A 15,506-nucleotide genomic window follows, 5' to 3' on the forward strand; every position below is an offset into this window, starting at 1 on the left:
GTGCTGCTGGCCGCTCCCGGCCCTGCCGCTCTCTGCGGTGGCCCCGGGCTCGGGCCTCCTGCGGGGAGCCCGTGCCCGCCCCCCCCGCCCCCGGCCGGCTGTCCCCAAAGGTGCCCGCAGGGCTGAGCTGTGCCGCTGTGCCCGCAGGAGTGTGGGCGGACGCCGTGGGCCGGATGGCCGGGGTCAAGGTCCCGCTGGTGGCCATGCACCACGCCTACGTCGTCACCGAGCGCATCGAGGGCATCCAGGCAAGCAGTGGCCCTGGGCTGTGCGTCGGCAGTGGGGGGCGCAGGGGCCTCAGGACTTACTCGCAGTGTGACCCATGTGGGCTCCCTCAGCACCCGGGGCCTCAGTCTCCTGGGCTGTGAAATGGGCACAGGACACTGGGCGTCTGGGTGGTGTGGGGCCCCAGCGAGGAGGCGGAGCTGTGGCCGGTGGCGCTGACCGCTGGGCCCTTGGGCACAGCTTCTCCAGGGCACCCGGGGGGGGGCTTGCTCCTGCTGGTGGCCCAGCGTGTCCCCAAGTACGCCCCGATTCTGGCCTCAGAGCCCCCCGGCCTCCTGGCCCTCTCCTCTCCCTCCCCTGCAGTGGCAGCCGGTGGCTTCCTGTCACCCGCTGTCACAGGCCACTCCTCTTTTCCTCCTTCCCTCGCCCCCTCCCACCCCTCTGTTCATTTCCCTCTGGCCGTCTGGCCGTCCTTCCCACCGTACCTGCTTCTGTCTCCCCCTCCATGGAAGGCTCCTCGTCTCTCTGCCCAGTTATTCGTCTGCTTATCTGTCCAGTTATCTGTCCGTCCCTTCATCCACGCACCCACGTGCTCCTCCTGCACCCCGTCACCCACCCATCTGTCACCCCACTCCGTCTCACGGCTCCCCTTGTCCCCTTGTCCCCCCGACACTGGCGGGAGGAGCCCAGCGTCCCAGGCTCGAGTGGGGAAGCTGCAGTCGTAACTGAAGGGCCGAGGCCTCGTCCCGGCAGGGGCGGGAGGCCCGGACTGGTGAGCAGGCAGGTCCGACACAGGCCGACCGGGGCTCCTCGGGGGCCCAGGGACGCTGCCAGGCCCCTGTCTGTGGGCAGGGGATGCCCCTGTGGAGGCCACGGCTGGAGGTGGCCGAGAGGGACTGGGGTGAGAGCCTGGAGGGTAGCAGCCAGCTCCTGCCGGCCGTTCAGAGAGGCCAGAGGGTCTGGGGGTGCGGACAGTGTGGCCTTGGGTTAGGGTCAGCCCTGGCAACGCGGGGCCTGGGGGCTTCGACCCCGCCCTGGACGAGCCCGGCCTCCTTTGGTCATCAGGACACAGGGACACGGGGACACGGCTCCTGCTGGAAGAAAAGTCAGGGGCTGCCCTGGCCACCAGGTGGCCCCACTGCCCTGCTCTCCGGAGCCCGGCTGGCTGCAGAGACCGCATTGGGGGGCCGTGCTGAGTCTCCCTCCCCGTTCCCAGGCCCCGAGCGCCCCTGTGCGTCCCCCACAGCCCCCCGAACCCCATAGCTTGTGCACAGTGCTGGGGGGCAGGGGTGCACCCCATCCACGTGCCCCCCCAGCCCCCGCTCGCTTTCTGGAACGATCTTGCCTCCATGTGCTCACTGTGTGAAATGTAGTATTTTGTTGCTGTGTGTCAGCTTGTACCCTTCAGCCTTGCTGAACTATTGTGTCAGTTCTAACAGTTTTCAGGGGGTTCCTTCGGGTTTTCTAGATGCGAGACCCCGTCATCTGCAAATGGCGGCAGTTTTACTTCTTCTTCTCCGACCGGACACCTTTCATTCCTTCTTCCCACCTGACGGCCGCTCTGGCCGGGACCCCCGCGCCCCGTGCAGCGGACGGGCCGAGAGCGGGCCGCCGTCTCCGGCCTGAGCGCGCAGGACGGGCTGCAGACCAGGCTGCGTCCGCCGAGGGTGTTTCTCGGACGCGCTCCGTGGGGCAGCTCCCCCCCACCCGTCCTCAGACGGCCGAGGGTCCTGTCGTGAACGGTGCCGGGCTCTGTCCGGGGGCCTTTCCGCCCCGGTGGAGACCCGTGGCCTTCTCCCTCTGCTGGCCCGGGGCGCCGCTCAGATTCATTCTCAGGCGTTAAACCAGCCTTGCCTCCCAGGACCAACCAGTCCCAGTGGGTCGTGGTCTCTGATCCTTTCCCGTGGCCCTGGGTTTCGCTGGCTAGTATTTTGTCCAGGGCATTTGCGGTGATATTCGTAACTGTTGCAGTTCCCCTGCCAAACGCCCATTGGTAACATACTCTGCACAGTCGCCCACCCCCCCGGAACTCCCGATTGCGAGGAGTCTGGAAGCCCCGGCCCCTCCCCCGGCGGACTCCGCCCGCGCCTTCCCGTCCTCTCGGCTTTGGACGGAGCCCTTGGCCTCAGCGGGGCTGTCCCCCAGGGCCTTCTCACCCCCCCCGCCCCCCCCACCCCCCCCGTGGGTCTGCTGCTCCCTGGATCCACGCCAGGCTCCCCGGGTGCCGTCTGAGAAGAAGGAAATGCTTTTGTGTCCGCGAGTGAATTTAAAAACCTGTGTTCTTTCCTCACACTGGGCTGAGGGCTTGTCTGGGTCCAGAATTCTGCATTTTTTTTTAAGATTTTTTAATTTATTTTTTTTTAGAGAGGGAAGGGAAGGAGAAAGAGAGAGAGAGAGAGAAGCATCAATGTGCGGTTGCTGGGGGTCATGGCCTGCAACCCAGGCATGTGTCCTGGCTGGGAATCGAACCTGCGACACTTTGGTTCGCAGCCCGTGCTCAACCCACTGAGCTACACCAGCCAGGGCTTAGGATTCTGCATTTAAACCCGTCTCTCCGAGTTCTGAGGGGAGCCGGGTCGCTGGCCCTCGGAATCGCTGTGTCTTCGCTGAGGACGCGCCTGTTCACCCGGCGCTCACCGGGGCTCAGCCCGGCGCGGCCGCGGCGCAGGCCCGGCCCGGTCGCAGGGCCAGTCGGGCCCCTGTGGGCCCTCGGATGCTCGGACCCGAGCGTCTCAGCCCGAGAAACCGTCTCGGATGGTTGTGCTGACGTCTCCTTCGGCCCCACTTACTCCTTCCGGGGCCCCTGGAAGGTGGGTGTCGCCCCTTCAGGACCGACTTCCTGATTCCCGGTTTTCTTTTTTTTTTTTTTTTGGCCAAATATCTGGAAGAGGGTCTCGGCCGCCCCTGCCCCTTCTGTTGGATTTTCGGTTTGAAGATCCTGCGTCACGGGAAGACGCCTTTCTCGGTGTGGGACGGCGCCTCCGTTTCGCGGGCCCGCCTTCCCCCGCCTCTGCTGTGTCCCTCCCCGCGGGCTGACTGGACGCTGGACGGGGGAACGGGGGGGCCCCTCACAGGGGTGGCGGGGAAAGCCCTCTTCTCGGCCGAGGGTCCCCAGTCTCCGCCGCTGGAGTCTTCTCCTGGCCACCCGGTGTCTCCGAGAATTAGTCCCCACTGTGCTGTGTGGGGTGGGGGGGCTCACCCCTCACCGTGCCCAGCCTGCAGCCTCTGGGGACCCCGTGTCCACAGCCAGACCTCGGGCGGGCCTCCCGCAGGGCAGGGCTGGGCCCTGGGCTGCCCGGGTGGGGATGCAGGGGGCCTGGCCCAGCTGCTTGGAAAAGACCCTCCCCCCGCTTCCTGCTCACATGCGTGCACGCACACACACACACAGTGTCTCTCACACGCACACACGTTCTGCCGCCCCCCACCCCGTGTTGCTGGGCTCCCCGCTCTCTCCTCTCGGTGGGTTATACGCCCCTCCCCCCTCCACCACATTCCTCCTCCTGTTTGGGTCTGTGCTGCTGTTTTTATCGGGTTTGGGGGAGGAGAGACTCGCCTGGTGCTGCTCCGTCCACTGTGCACCCCGAGACCCCGGGTCCCCTGTGTCCTCAGGGTCCTACAACAAGGAGGACGCCGGTGGGCCCTCTGTGGGCTGGGGCCCCCTGGGGAGGCGCTGGGCCCCTCCCAGCCCGGGCTCACCCCAAGGCCTCTCCGCTCTGCCCTCCAGAACATGCCCAACGTCCGGGACCACGATGCCTCTGTCTACCTCCGCCTCCAGGGCGACGCCCTGTCTGTGGGCGGCTACGAGGCGAACCCCATCTTCTGGGAGGAGGTGAGGCGCGCAGGGAGTGGGGGAGGGGCCGGGGCTGCGGCTCAGTGTGGGGAGCCCCCTCCTGAAGCTCCTCGCCGCCCCCGAGAAACAGCAGGTCGCCCGGCTCCACAAGGGTCAAACCCATTCTGCTGCGACCCCTGGAGGACCTGGGGTACAGGCCCCCCAGATTGGGGGGCTTGCGTCACAGCGCCCAGGCTGGAGGCTGTGAAACTGTGCAAGGGCAACCTTTGGAGAACAGGAAGACATTGCAGTCCCCTGTCCATCAGCCCCCAGCTCTGGGCCCTGCCCAGCTCAGCCCGCGGGCGGCGGCGTCTCCCCGGGCCTGGGCTGCACCCCTGGCGACTTCGGGACTTGTGTGCAGACCCAGCCGCCCCGTGGCCACCTCGAGCGTGTGTGGGCCGCCCTGGCTCTTCCATTCGTGCGTTTAACCACACACTGAAAAACTACATGACCAACGTGGGCCAGGCCCTGTTTTACTTTCTGGGGAAACGGGAAACTAAGATAAAAGTTCCTGTCCCAGGAGGCCTGTATTTTGGTGGGGGGACATACAATAAGCAAAGAAGTAACGAGGGCTCCTCGAGGAGGTCGCACTGCGCAGGGCCCTGCAGAGCACAAGGCGGGCAGGGCGCTGCCCAGGTGGAGGGGAAGGCCGGGGCCACGCTTGCCGGTCTCCGAGACTGAAGGTGGGTCGGTGTGAGACATGGGCCGGCTCATGTAGGGCTTTGCAGACCGCAGAGGAGCTCGGGGATCCACAGGAAGGAAGCTCAAGGGCAAGAGGGGACGTGACCCGACTGAGGAGGGTGGGTTGAGGGAGGGCGGGCAAGCAGGGCCCCCGGGTAGACCTGGGCCAGGCCCCGCGGTGGGGTCGGCGAGGCGGGGACAGACCTCGGAGACCTGCAGGGGACCAGGGCGTCTCCGCCACTCCCACGGGTGGCGTCACAGGGCACGTCCCCACCCCACCCACCCCACCCCACCCCCGCCAAGGTGTCGGACAAGTTCGCCTTCGGCCTCTTCGACCTGGACTGGGATGTGTTCACTCAGCACATCGAGGGCGCCATCAACCGGGTGCCGGTGCTGGAGAAGACGGGGGTCAAGTCCACGGTCTGTGGCCCCGGTGAGTGGGGCGGCCTGGGGGCGGGGGTGTCCTCCGGAGGCTGGCGGGTGCCAGGCGCGAGCCTGGGGGCCCCTGTGCTTCCTCGCCACCTCCTTCCGGCGGCCCCGGGGGTGGGCTTCACTTCCCTCTCCCCCGCGGGCGGGGGCCGAAGAGTGGCGGGCGCGGAGATTGGCCCCCGATGGGCTCACGGCCAGGCTTCCGCCCACCCCAGCGTGAGCACCTCCCGACGCCCCAGGCCGGGCCCCTAACCTCCGCTCGACTGGTGCCCGGGCCTCGGTGTGTCCATCTGTGAAATGGGGCTGAGCGAGGGCGCCGCTCAGAGGACCGGAGACCGCAGTCCAGTCCCGTCCCCATTCTGCCTGCTTTCCAGAACGTTCTACCTGGCTGGCTGGGCCCCGGGGCGGTCGGCCCCACCTCTTTGAGTGTGGGCAGGCCCCCCCACCCCGGCCCTGCTGTCTGCCTCGGGGAGAGCGGAGCCGAGGGGGCCGGAGCAGACACGGGACTGGGGACGGAGTGCCAGGTCCCCGCCCGGGGCCCCAGAGGGCCGGCAGGTCACATCCGGGGCTGCAGGCCAGGGCCCCGGACCCCGGAGCTGGAGAGCCCGGCCAAGGCCACCGGCCCCCGCAGGATGCCTGCCAGGCCAGACTCCGGGAATGGGAGATAGACCTCGTGCAGCCCCGCAGGGGGGAGTGACCGCTCCCTGGCTCTGTGGCCGGGACAGGGCCGTCCTGGGGTGGCCCGGGGAGCGAGGGGACCACAGGCCGGGGCAGCCCAGGCAGCCGGGCGGGCTGTCTGAGGGGCCCCGAGGGCCGTGGGCGGAGGGGCTCGGACACAGACGGCGCTGCCCCAATGGGACGGCGTGAGTGAGGCTGTAAGTGAGCCCCGGCGCCCCGGCGCCGCCACCTGTGAAGTGGGTGGCAGAGAGCCACCCGGAAAGGACGGGGCGAGGAGGAGGAGCCACCCGCAGGAGCGGGGCCTGGCCCTGGGCCCGCAGTCGGCCGTGGGTCCCGTGAGCGGACGTGGACAGCCAGATGCCTGGGGGCAAGGCGGAGTCCGCAGGCCACGCAGGGGGCGAGGGGAGACAGGACTGTGCGTCCGTGGGTGTCCAGCTCTCTCCGTCCCGCGCAAGGGGCGTCTGCCTGGACGCCGGCCCGAGCTGCTTTGATCTGCTCAGGGCTTCGGGTGAGAAGCGCCGTGTCCCGGGAGGGAGAGGCAGAGGGGCGCCCAGGCCCGCCTGCAGGGGGCAGCGTGGCCGTGTCCCGAGCGCTGGGCTTGCTGTGGGAGCCGGCGGTGACTCACCCCACCCCCAGCCTCCCCGGGATCTGGCAGTGAGAGACAGCCCCCCCCCCGCCCGCCCCCGGCACTGATAACCCGGGGAGCCGGCTCAGTGCAGTTAGTCCGGGGGCCCAGGCCCCCATGGGGCTCTCGCCTGGGGAGGGTGAGCGAGGGAGGACGGCCCCCAGCTGGTTCCCCAGCCGGTTTCCCGGCTGCGGGGAGCATCCGGGGGTCAGCGGCGCTCCTCGACAGGAGCCCCAGAGCAGCCGGGGCCTCTGGCCTCGGGGGCAGAGCAGGGAAGCCCCAGGCCCCGACTTCTTCTGGGAAGTGGAGGGGGCGGGGCGGGCAGAGCTCCAGGGCCTGGAGGCTGGAGCCGAGGGGGGGGCCTTGGTCCCGGGCACCCTGCAGCTCCCTCTGTGGGGCTCAGTCCCGAGTCCTGTGCTGAGCACTGGGGAGACCCTCATCCCCGGAAACGGGGTCCTGCTCGCCGGCCCCTCACAGTCCCCCCGGGGTGCTTCCTGCCTGCCTCCCCCCCCCACCCACGCCCGGGGCTTGGGGACATCGCGGATCCCAAAGAGCTCCCTGGGTCCTCCCGGCCGAGGGTGCGGCCTCACCTCTGCTTTCCGGAGCTGGGCCCTCTCCTCGGAGCTGCCCCACCCCCTCAGCAGCTGGACCCCCTTCCCCACCCAGGAAGCTCACCCTCCCCTGCAGCCACCCTGCGCCTTTCTGCCCCCAGGGGCCCTCCCTCCCCTGCTCTCTGGGAGCTCCCCGAGACCCCCCCGCAGGCTGGGCCTCTTTCAGCTCGGATGCTGCCCTCCCTTCCCCGGGTCCGACCCTGGTCACCGCAGGCAGCAGAGGCTGGAGCCGGGCGGCCCTGACCCGGGGTCCCAGGTCCATTGTCCTCTCGCAGGGGACCCGGGCTGAGCCTGCATCCACCCCCCGGGGGCGGGGCTGCCTGCCCCCCCCCAGGACCACCAGCCCCGCAGCCCTTTGAGGTCCCTCGCTCCACGGGGTCTCCTCACCCCAGACTCCCTTTTCGCTCGCGTGCACACCTCCTCCGTCTCCCTCGCCCTGTCAGCTCCCCGGGGTGGGGCTGCCACCGGCCAGCGCGGACTCCCGGGCTGAGCCCTGGGCACCCCCGGGTGGGCTGCGGCTCCCCGCAGACGGAGGGCCTCCCAGCCCCGGGAGGCACCTACCCCGACACCGGTTTTCCAGACGGGGGAGCTAAGTAAGGTTCAGAGGCGCGATGACTTGTCCGAGGTCCCACGGCCGGGAAGGGGGGGAGCGGGGCTGGGGCTCAGGACTGCGGCTGCCCGGTCCAGCCTTTCGTACTTCTCGGCCTCCGTGCCCTGGCCCCTGCCCGAGGCAGCCCCGCCGCGGGGGGCTTCGTCCCCTCTCCCAAAGGACTGAGGGTCACCCGTTCACTGAGCGCACGTTTGCCAGGCCCCTGCTGCGTGCTGGGCCCTGGGCCGGGCCTCAGACACCGTGCCGAGCAAAGCCCAGTCCCTGCTCGCTTGGTGCTCAGGGCCCAGTGGGCAAGAGCGGCCGGCAGCGACCCAGCAGGGTGATGGTGCGGTGGGGGGGGCCGCGCGCTGCCCGGGGTGGGGGCTCAGGGAAAGGCCCCTTGTCGGCAGGAGAACGCTGACAGCCAGGGGGCTCACCAGGGCCCCGGTAAGGCAGGACCGGCTCCGGGAGGGTGGCTCTGGCGGTAAATGTGGAGGCGCCCAGGGGACTGTGGCAGGAACTCCCCGGGAGGCTCCCTGGAGGAAGAAGGGGCTCGGAGCTGGGTCTGGAGGCGGAGGAGGGTCTGGTGGACGGCGGCGCCTGCAGAGCCCTGCCTCCCGGGAGACCCGACCTGGGTGCACGCAGCCCCTCCCTCCCTTTTAGAGTCCTTCACGCCCGACCACAAGCCACTGATGGGGGAGGCGCCCGAGCTCCGAGGGTTCTTCCTGGGCTGCGGCTTCAACAGTGCGGGTGAGTGCGGGCGGCAGCGGGCCCCTGCCCCGCCCCTTGGTGCCCTGTGGCCCCTCCTCCCATTCATTCTCCAAGCTCCCCCAGCTGGCAGGAGGGGCCGGCCTGGGGGGCCTGCAGGGGTGGGTGGGGTCTGGCTAGAAGGCAGGCAGCCCCCCTGGGGTGAGGTCTGGGCTCGGGGAGCGGTGCTGCCCCTGGGGATGGGGGGCCCGGGACCCCCTGGGTGGGGGCCCTGGGGGTGGACTGCAGGCCGTGGCTGTGCTCCCGGCAGGGATGATGCTGGGCGGCGGCTGCGGGCAGGAGCTGGCTCACTGGATCGTCCACGGGCGCCCGGAGAAGGACATGTACGGCTACGACATCAGGCAGGTGCACACGGACGTCGGCGGGGCGGGGGCTGGGGGTGGCTCCTCACCAGCCGCCCTGGGACCTGGTGTGGTGGGGGCAAGAGTCAGGGCTATTTAGAAAGGAGCCCCCCCTGAAATCCGGAGGGCTTCTTGGAAGAGGCGGCAGCAAGGGAAGAAAGGGAGGGAGGCTGTTGTGAGTTTGCATGGTCTCCTCCAGTCCCCCCCCCATCTTGCCCGGCGGTCCTGATGGCTCTGGGACCCCCAGCCGGACCCAGCCCTCCCACCGTGCAGATGGAGCGGCCCAGGGGTTGGGGAGGGAGGGGAGCGGCCGAGGGGGGTGGGGAGGGAGGGAGGCACAGGCGCTGGCCTGGTGCTGAGCTGGGAGGAGGGTTATTTGCAAGTGTGCAGGGGCTGGAGCCGCGCTCCTTGAGCCACAGTGCACATGGACGAGCCAGCCGCTGCTGCCACCGGCAGCTGTGCCCCCTGGAGGCTGGCAGGGAGGCTGTGTGGGGGGAGGGTCGAAGTGGGGAGGCGGAGCTCACCAAGGTCCCGGGTGCCCGAGGCCCCGCAGCGGGCGAGTGGAGAGCGGGGGTGCCTCCTGATACCCCAGCCTCCGCCAGGGAGGGACCGAGGATCCGGTTTCGCCCTGGGTTCCCGGTGCCCCGCCCATCCCTCCTGGTCAGGCCCCACGGCGGTGACCGACCGCTCCCTCGGCGACAGGCGCTTTCATCACTCGCTCACGGACCACCGCCGCTGGGTCCGCGAGCGCAGCCACGAGTCCTACGCCAAGAACTACTCCGTGGTCTTCCCCCACGACGAGCCCCTGGCCGGGCGCGACATGCGGAAGGACCCCCTGCACGAGGTGCCTGCTCCGCGCCCGCCACTCGCGGGGGGCGGGGGGTGTTGGGGTGACTGCGTGCACGTGGGACCCCACGTTGGGGGCAGCTGGAGACGCCGTGGTTCGTGCGTGTCCAGGTGCGTCTAACGGAAGGTGCTCCGAGCACGCTCCTGGGGATCTGTCCTGCGCGTTGACGGCGGGGCGGGGCGGGGCGGGGCGTGGCGGGGTCAGGGGGCGGGGCCTGGAGGGCGGTGGGCGGGGCGTAGGCGCCCGGCCTCAGGTGGGCCCAGCTGTGCTCCAGCTCCGTGCCTGCCCCCTCTTACAGTGGCTGGGGTCATTCCTGCCGGGTGACACCTGGGAGTGGGGTTGCTGGGCCACCAAACTAAACGCCACAGGCGGGGCCTCAGCGGCAGACACCCGCTGCCCGCGGTCCTGCAGGCGGGAGGCCCAGAACGAGGCACCGGCCTCTGGCTCCTCCTCCTCCTGGCCTCTGGGTGGCCACCTCCTCCCTGGCCTGCGCGGGGTGGACGGAGAGCTGTGGTGTGTCCCCGCAAGGGTCAGGGTCTCACCCTTACGACCTGGTTTCATGCCAGTTCCCTCCTCGGAGGCCCCGTCTCCAAACACACCCACCCTGGGTTCGAGGCTTCCACGCGGGGTTTGTGGGTCAGCAGTTCAGTCGGTAGCAGGAGGTGGTTCCACAGGCTGGGGTTTGGGGGGATGGGATAGCTGGGGGCGTGGCCTGGAGCGGCAGCCTGGGCCTGTGTCCTGGCTCTGGGAGCGAGGACCTCCTTGCTGTCTGCCGGCCGGGTATGAAGTGGGGGACTCGGTGGCTGCCCCCGCCCCGCCCTCACGGGGGCGCCTGACCCGGTGCGAAGGGTGTTTGTCATCCCCCGCAGGAGCTCCTGGCGCGGGGCTGCGTGTTCCAGGAGCGGCACGGCTGGGAGCGGCCGGGATGGTTCCACCCGGGAGGCGCCGCTCCGGTGAGCGCCCCCCCAAGCCCCGCCCACCCCCGTGCCAGCCCCCGCCCCCTGCCCGAGGGGCTGCTCGTCCTGCTGTTCCCGCCACCAGTGCAGCCTGACCCGCCGCCCATCTGCCATGATTTTGGGGGCCCCCTCTGCAGAGCTCTCCCTGGGTGTCAGCGCCCACGGGGGCCGGGCCTTCCGGGTCTGCGTGGGCGCCTGGGGCAGCCTCTGCCCCTCCGCAGGCCGAGGGAGAAATTAGGGCAGCTTCTGGTACTTCTGTGCCTGTGTGTTTGGCAGCTGCCGGTGCCGGTGTATGTGAGTGGGAGGACCGCGCAGACAGGGGGGCCCACTGTGGGCCCCTGTGAAAGCTGGGACCCCACAGCGTCCGGGCCTTTGGGGGGTCCCAGGCCCCAGCGAGAGGAGCCGGAGTCCCCTGCTCTGAGCCCCTGGGGCCGGCCCTCGGGGGCAGGCGGTGGGACGCTTTCAGCCCCAGCAGGGGGACATTTTTCGTTCTGATTTGAATGAATTAAAATCGCTTCCCTGTGGCCGTGTTCTGCCACGCCCTCTGCAGCCAAACCCGTTTCCGACCCCCAGCAGCCCACGTCCCCAGGCCTGTGCCCGGCCCCCCCCAGGGACCCGGGAGCCAGAGCTCCCAGATGGCCTCGGCCCGGGGTCCCGGAGCCTCACCGGGCACCGTCCACCTCCTGCTAGCCTGTGGGGACCCGGGCCCTCCCCAGGTGCGAACCACTGGGCGAGGGTCCCCTGGGAGAGTGGAGGGGACAGGATGTTCCGAGACCAGCAGGTGCAGCAGCTGCCCCTCGGGGCGGAGGCAAGGCCGCTGGGACAGGCTGGGTGGGGAGGATGGGCCAGGCCAGGGCAGTGCCCTGCAGGGCCGCCTGCCTCCCAGCCAGTCTGTCCCAGGACTAGATGACCCCCAAACCTCTAACCCCCGGCCAGGCTGCAGTGGCTGGGGTGCCCCTCTGAGACCCACCACCCAGCAGCACGGTGACCAAGGTGCCCGAACCCACCGCCACCACCACCTGTGTCCACACCACACTCACGGGCAGCCTCTGTCCTCCTGTGGGAAGCCTGCGCTGCCTCCCGGGCCTAGTCCGTGTCGGGCGGGAAGGCGGGCGCGCGGGGGGGGCCCTCGCCAACCACACTCCCCCTCCCCAGGTCCTGCCCTACGACTACTACGGGGCCTACGGGCACCAGGCGCACACGGACTACGCCTACAACCGGCTGCTGCAGGACGACTACACCTTCGACTTCCCGCCCCACCACGACGTGGTAGGTAGTGGAGACCCCCCACTGTCCCCGACGGCGGACGTCCCGCAGGCCGGGCTCCCTGCTCCGTCCTGGCTCCGTTTCCAGGACAGATGGGGTGACAGTCTCCTGTCCCACGCGGCTCCCTCCGTCGGCACGAGACTCAGCCGGCCCCTAGGCTCGGGGGCCACCTCGCTGCTTGGGCTGGGGTCTGGCTGTGCGGCTCCGGCCGGGCCCTCGCCTCCCTGAGCCTCTGTCCGTCCATCTGTCCGTCCGTCCGCACTGGGAGCTGTCCTGGGGGCTGTGCGAGCTTTCGTGAGGGTGGCCCTCCTCGGTCCACGGCCTCATGTGGGTGGGCTCCCCCGCAGCCCCTGCAGTGCAGGCCGAGCCGCGGCGGGTCTGGGGTCCAGGCCGGTCCGCTGCCCCTCGCGCTCCGCCAGTGGGCAGGTGAGGCTCCCCGCTGGTCCGACCGGGCGCCCGGCTCCCCGCCCTGTTGGGGCGGAGGTGGTGAGGGACTGGGGGCCGGGCCTTCCCCCCAAGTGAAGGCCCGTGCTCCCAAACAGCCGTGCCCACGGGCAGCGTTTGTGGAAAGTGCGATGCGGGCGTCCTTGCCGCTTCGAGAAGCAGTTAGGAAGTGGAGCGTCGCTGTCCCTGTGGCGGCGGCTGACCGGAGAGGTGGCTGACGCCCCATCGCGCCTCCGTGTGCGCGTGGGGCCCGGGCCCCAGCCCAGGGTCCCCAGAGCCCGGGGGGAGGGGGGAAGCATGCTCACCGGGTCCGGCTCAGTGCCTGAGGGCCGGGCAGCGAGGGTGGAGACGCCGTGGCCATAGCAACCACGGGAAGGGCCGTGTGTCTGTGGGGCGGGGGTGCCCCAGCGTCCAGGGTGCAGCCGTGTGCAGCCCCCTGTGGGAGCTGTTGAACCACCAGCTCTCCAAAATAAATGATACATGAGATCTTTAAAAAATGTTTCCTAGTTTTTAGATGGAGTTTTGCATTTCTTTTGTTAAATTTACTCATAAGCATTTTAAGTTCTTTGATATAAATGAAATTATTTGCTTACATTCATTTTCGTAAGATTTCATTTATTTTTACAGAGCGAGGAGGGAGGGAGAGAGAGAGGGAGAGAAACAGCAATGTGTGGTTGCCTCTCCTGCGCCCCCTACTGGGGACCTGGCCCGCAACCCAGGCCTGTGCCCTGACTGGGAATCGAACCGGCGACCCCTTGGTTCACAGGCCGGCGCTCAGCCCCCTGAGCCACGGCAGCCGGGGCTGAGCCCACTGCTGCCTGTCCATTGCTGGTGTGTGAAACTGCAGTCGCTTTTGAGTGTGGTTCCCTGTCGGCCTTGTACCTGTAGGCTTGGCGGAGCGTTCTGTGGGTTCCGCTCGCTTTTCCGTGAGTTTGTTGGGTTTCCTAGAGGTGTCTGCACCCAGGGGCCGTGTGCACCCAGGGGCCGTCTCTGTCCTCTGCAGTCTGGTGCCTCTGGTTCCTCCCTCCCGCCTGAACGGCCTGCCCAGGACCCCCACCCCCACCCCCACCCCGCGCCGCGCCGAGGGGCGGTGGCGGAGCCGGGGCCCCGTCTCCCTGCTCGGCTCCTGGGGGCGTCCCCATCAGGCAGGGGCGGCTGTGGGTCCTTGCGCACGCAGGCCACGCGGCCGAGCGACCCCCTCCCTCGGGTCGTGGTCACGGCCGGACGCTGGGCGTTGCCCCACACGCACCCACGTCTCTTACTTCCCTCCTGCTGCTCGCTCGGGGTGTACCTGCCCCCCCCTCCTCCCCGGCCTCTCGAAGTGGGGGGCCGGGTCCTGCTCCGCGTGGGCTCCTTCCCCAGGACCGGCGTCGGCCGGCATGAAGGCCGCCGCACACGCCGTCACCCGTGCGGGGCTTAGTGTCACTCACCTCACGGCGCTTCCCAGTCCCCTGGTGGTGGCCCTTGGTCTCCCGGTGATGGAGGGACGTGTCATCCATTTCACCCGTTTGAGAATTTTCTGAGGCCCTGCTGCCGGGCTTCTGTGGGTTCCCCTGTCTTCACGGGAGAGAGACTTGGTCTGACTTTAGTCCCTTTGAAAGTATTGCGTCCGGTCGACGGCCGAAGAACGACCCCGGGCGTGTCCTCTGTGCTTGAAGGGGATGTCGTGGGTCTCTGAGCCGGGGGCAGGGAGGGGTGGTGATGCAGGGGAGGCTCAGGGCAGGTGGCAGCGAAGAGCCCAGCGCCCCGCACTTCGGGGGGCGGCCCCCCGAGTTCCCAGCGCTGGCCCCGCGCCCTTGCAGATCAAGCGGGAGTGCCTGGCCTGCAGAGGCGCCGCGGCCGTGTTCGACATGTCCTACTTCGGGAAGTTCTACCTGCTGGGCCCGGACGCCAGGAAGGCCGCCGACTGGCTGTTCTCCGCCGACGTCAGCTGCCCCCCAGGTACGAGGGCTGGGCCGGGTCACGGTCCTGTCTCCGCTCGGCGCCCGCAGAACTCTGTGGGCCCGGTCCTGGGCACTGGAGCCAGGTGGCAGCTGACCCTGCCACCTTTGGGGCCCCCCAGCCCGTGGCCCGGCCCCCGGGGCTTGGCCCCGGGCCCCATCACCAATGCCCAGGCCCGGAGGTACACCCTCCCTTCATGCTGGCCCTCCCGGGGGGTGACAGTGCTGGGGGCCTGCCCACCCCCTTGTAGGCCCCCCGGGCGAGGTGGCATCACCGAGCCGTGGGGTCCTCCCGGGGCTCTCTGCCACGCGGCTCTCCAGACACGCGTGTGGGGCCCGCGCTGAGCACGGCACAGACCCACAGACCGGGCCCTCCTCCCTCCGGCCCAGGCTCCACGGTGTACACCTGCATGCTGAACGCCAGGGGGGGCACGGAGAGCGACCTGACCGTCAGCCGCCTGGCCCCCGGCCGGGAGGCCACGCCCCTCGACCCGGCCTTTGAAGGTGAGTGGTGTCCCCGAGGGCGGGCAGCATTGCGTGGGGACGTTTGGGGAAAGGCTGGTGGGAGCTTTGTGTGGCCTGCACCGCCCAGGAGCGTGGAGGCCCAGGCCCGGGCACCGTCTCGGGGATCACGTGCAGCCGTGGGGGCAGGTCAGAGGGTCCCAGGGAGAACGCGGGGCACAGACACGCCGGGCCCGGCTCTGCCGCCTCCACGGCCGGCCTCTGCTGCTGCCGCGCTCAGGAACCCAGTGGGAACCCGGCGGTGCCAGGAGGGCTGCGAGTAGCCTCCCGAGCCTGGGCCCCCCGCCCCGCGGCGTGGGCAAGGCCGGGTGCCGGGAGGTCGGGCGTGTGGACACATGCGGTGACAGGGAAGCTGGCGAGGACCCGAGGCTCCGAGAGGGGAGGGGACACGCGGGGGCTGCCTGGCGCCGGCGGAGGGGGCTCAGACGCCCCTGGGGTGACGTGGCGTCGGGGGGCTCCCACACTGTCCTGCATGGGGAACCTTTGTGCAAAGCAACCAGAGCCCTGGCTGCTGTGGCTCAGTGGACTGAGCACTGGCCTGAGAACCAGAGGGTCGCAGGTTCAATTCCCAGTCAGGGCACAGGCCTGGGCTGCGGGCCAGGTGCCTGGAGGCAACCACACACGGATGTTTCTCTCCCTCTCTTTCCCTCCTTTTTCTCTCTAACGTAAATAAATAACATCTTTATAGAAAGAAGGAAAGAAAAGTAGCCAAAGCCTGAGACTCTCCCAGAAAAGCCCTCGGGGGGGGGCACCCC

General features: G+C 69.4%; 1 protein-coding gene across 6 annotated transcripts in view; it reads left to right on the forward strand.

Annotated features, from left to right (window-relative positions):
- SARDH (sarcosine dehydrogenase) overlaps positions 1 to 15,506 on the forward strand; it is a 34,785-nt gene that overhangs the window by 8,275 nt on the left and 11,004 nt on the right. For 5 of the 6 annotated variants that reach the window (XM_045846062.1, XM_045846060.1, XM_045846061.1 and 2 more), the window contains 10 exons: positions 148 to 248; positions 3,950 to 4,054; positions 5,039 to 5,168; positions 8,331 to 8,417; positions 8,686 to 8,776; positions 9,479 to 9,620; positions 10,493 to 10,576; positions 11,735 to 11,848; positions 14,092 to 14,230; positions 14,620 to 14,733. In XM_045846062.1, coding sequence (XP_045702018.1) covers positions 148 to 248; positions 3,950 to 4,054; positions 5,039 to 5,168; positions 8,331 to 8,417; positions 8,686 to 8,776; positions 9,479 to 9,620; positions 10,493 to 10,576; positions 11,735 to 11,848; positions 14,092 to 14,230; positions 14,620 to 14,733 — 1,107 coding nt within the window. The remainder of the gene's footprint in view (positions 1 to 147; positions 249 to 3,949; positions 4,055 to 5,038; positions 5,169 to 8,330; positions 8,418 to 8,685; positions 8,777 to 9,478; positions 9,621 to 10,492; positions 10,577 to 11,734; positions 11,849 to 14,091; positions 14,231 to 14,619; positions 14,734 to 15,506) is intronic. The other variant, XM_045846064.1, reaches the window with a different exon arrangement.

Source organism: Phyllostomus hastatus, unplaced genomic scaffold, assembly GCF_019186645.2.
Source record: "Phyllostomus hastatus isolate PE091 unplaced genomic scaffold, TTU_PhHast_1.1 phas_contig_495, whole genome shotgun sequence".
Lineage (NCBI taxonomy): Eukaryota > Metazoa > Chordata > Mammalia > Chiroptera > Phyllostomidae > Phyllostomus > Phyllostomus hastatus.